Consider the following 1,271-nt stretch of genomic DNA (forward strand, 5'->3'; position numbering starts at 1 on the left):
AGGCCTCATGTGGAAATGTGGCTGGTGGCAACTGCTCCCTGGGATCATTGGCTGGGTCTGGAGGGTACTGCACTGCCTGGGGACGCTCTGTCCCTCAAATATCTGCCCACCTGGGGGCCCTGCTGCTCTGAGCTCCCCCTGGACAGGGGTGACCCTAACTGCCCCTTCCCAGATACCCACCTGCCTAGGGAACCCCTTCTCTGAGCTCTCTGTGCCCCCTGTCACCTACCTACCCAAGCTTCCCCTGCCCCAAAGCTTTTTCTGCACCCCCCACACACCTACCACCTGAATACCCTGCTGCTCTGACCTCCCCCTGGACTAGGGGATGGTCCTAAATGCCTCCCCCTCAGACCCCCAAATCTGAATTCCCCACGTGTCTGCAGCTCTCCAGGCCCCCACCTACCCAGGGCCCCCCTGCCCCAAGCTTTCCCTGCCCCCCCGGCCTACCTGGGGACCCTGCTGCTCTGAGCTCTCCCTGGACTGGGGGGGGCCCTACATGCCCCCCTCCCCCCCCCCAAATAGCCACCTGATTGAGAACCCCCAACTCTGAGGTCTCCATGCCCTGCCAGCCCCCTTCTGGCACCTACCTACCCAGAGCCCCCCTGCCAAGTTCTTCCTGCCTCCCTTTGCACCTGTCTCCCCAAGACCCCAGCCCTGTGGGCTCCCTGCCCCTCCCCCCCAATACCCCCTGGGGACCCTGCTGCTCTGAACTTCCCCTGGACTGAGGGTGGCCCCCACACTCACACACACATCTTGAATACACACATGCCTAGGACCCCCAGCTCTGAGCTCCCCATGCCCCTGCAGCACCTACCTACCCAGGATCTCTTACCCCGAGTGCTCCCTGTCCCCCCAGCACCCACCTGCCCAGGGTCCCCGGCCCCAAGCTCTTCCAGCCCCTCCTCCTCCAACACCCACCTGCCAGGCAGCTCCTTGAGGGCCCGCTCGTAGAGCAGGTTGAGTGCGTGGCGCGGTGCGCTCTGCTTGAACTCGATGTAGCGCATCCAGCACTTGACGGAGAAGGGGTTCCGCAGGATCTCCTCCTCGTACTGCAGGTCCTCCTCCTCCTGCCGCCAGCGCATGCTCGGGTCAGCGCGGTGCCCCCACCCCCGACCTCCAGGCAGTGAGAGTGGGGCAGGGTGCAGAGCAGACAGGGCTGGAGGAGTTGGGGGGACACATGGGAGCAGGGCAGACAGCGCTGGGGGGTAGGGCCAGGGGGAGGGGCTGAGAGGAGCACATGGGGGTAGACCAGACAGTGCAGGGGTGGGGCG

General features: G+C 65.1%; 1 protein-coding gene across 3 annotated transcripts in view; it reads right to left on the minus strand.

Moving 5' to 3' along the window:
- Positions 1-1,271, minus strand: part of XAB2 (XPA binding protein 2) — a 10,858-nt gene that overhangs the window by 9,186 nt on the left and 401 nt on the right. For 2 of the 3 annotated variants that reach the window (XM_006034212.3, XM_014524955.2), the window contains exon 2: positions 919-1,067. In XM_006034212.3, coding sequence (XP_006034274.1) covers positions 919-1,067 — 149 coding nt within the window. Of the gene's footprint in view, positions 1-918; positions 1,157-1,271 lie in introns of all 3 variants that reach the window. The other variant, XM_025216199.1, reaches the window with a different exon arrangement.

This window comes from Alligator sinensis, unplaced genomic scaffold, assembly GCF_000455745.1.
Source record: "Alligator sinensis unplaced genomic scaffold, ASM45574v1 scaffold1509_1, whole genome shotgun sequence".
NCBI classification, from domain to species: Eukaryota; Metazoa; Chordata; order Crocodylia; family Alligatoridae; genus Alligator; species Alligator sinensis.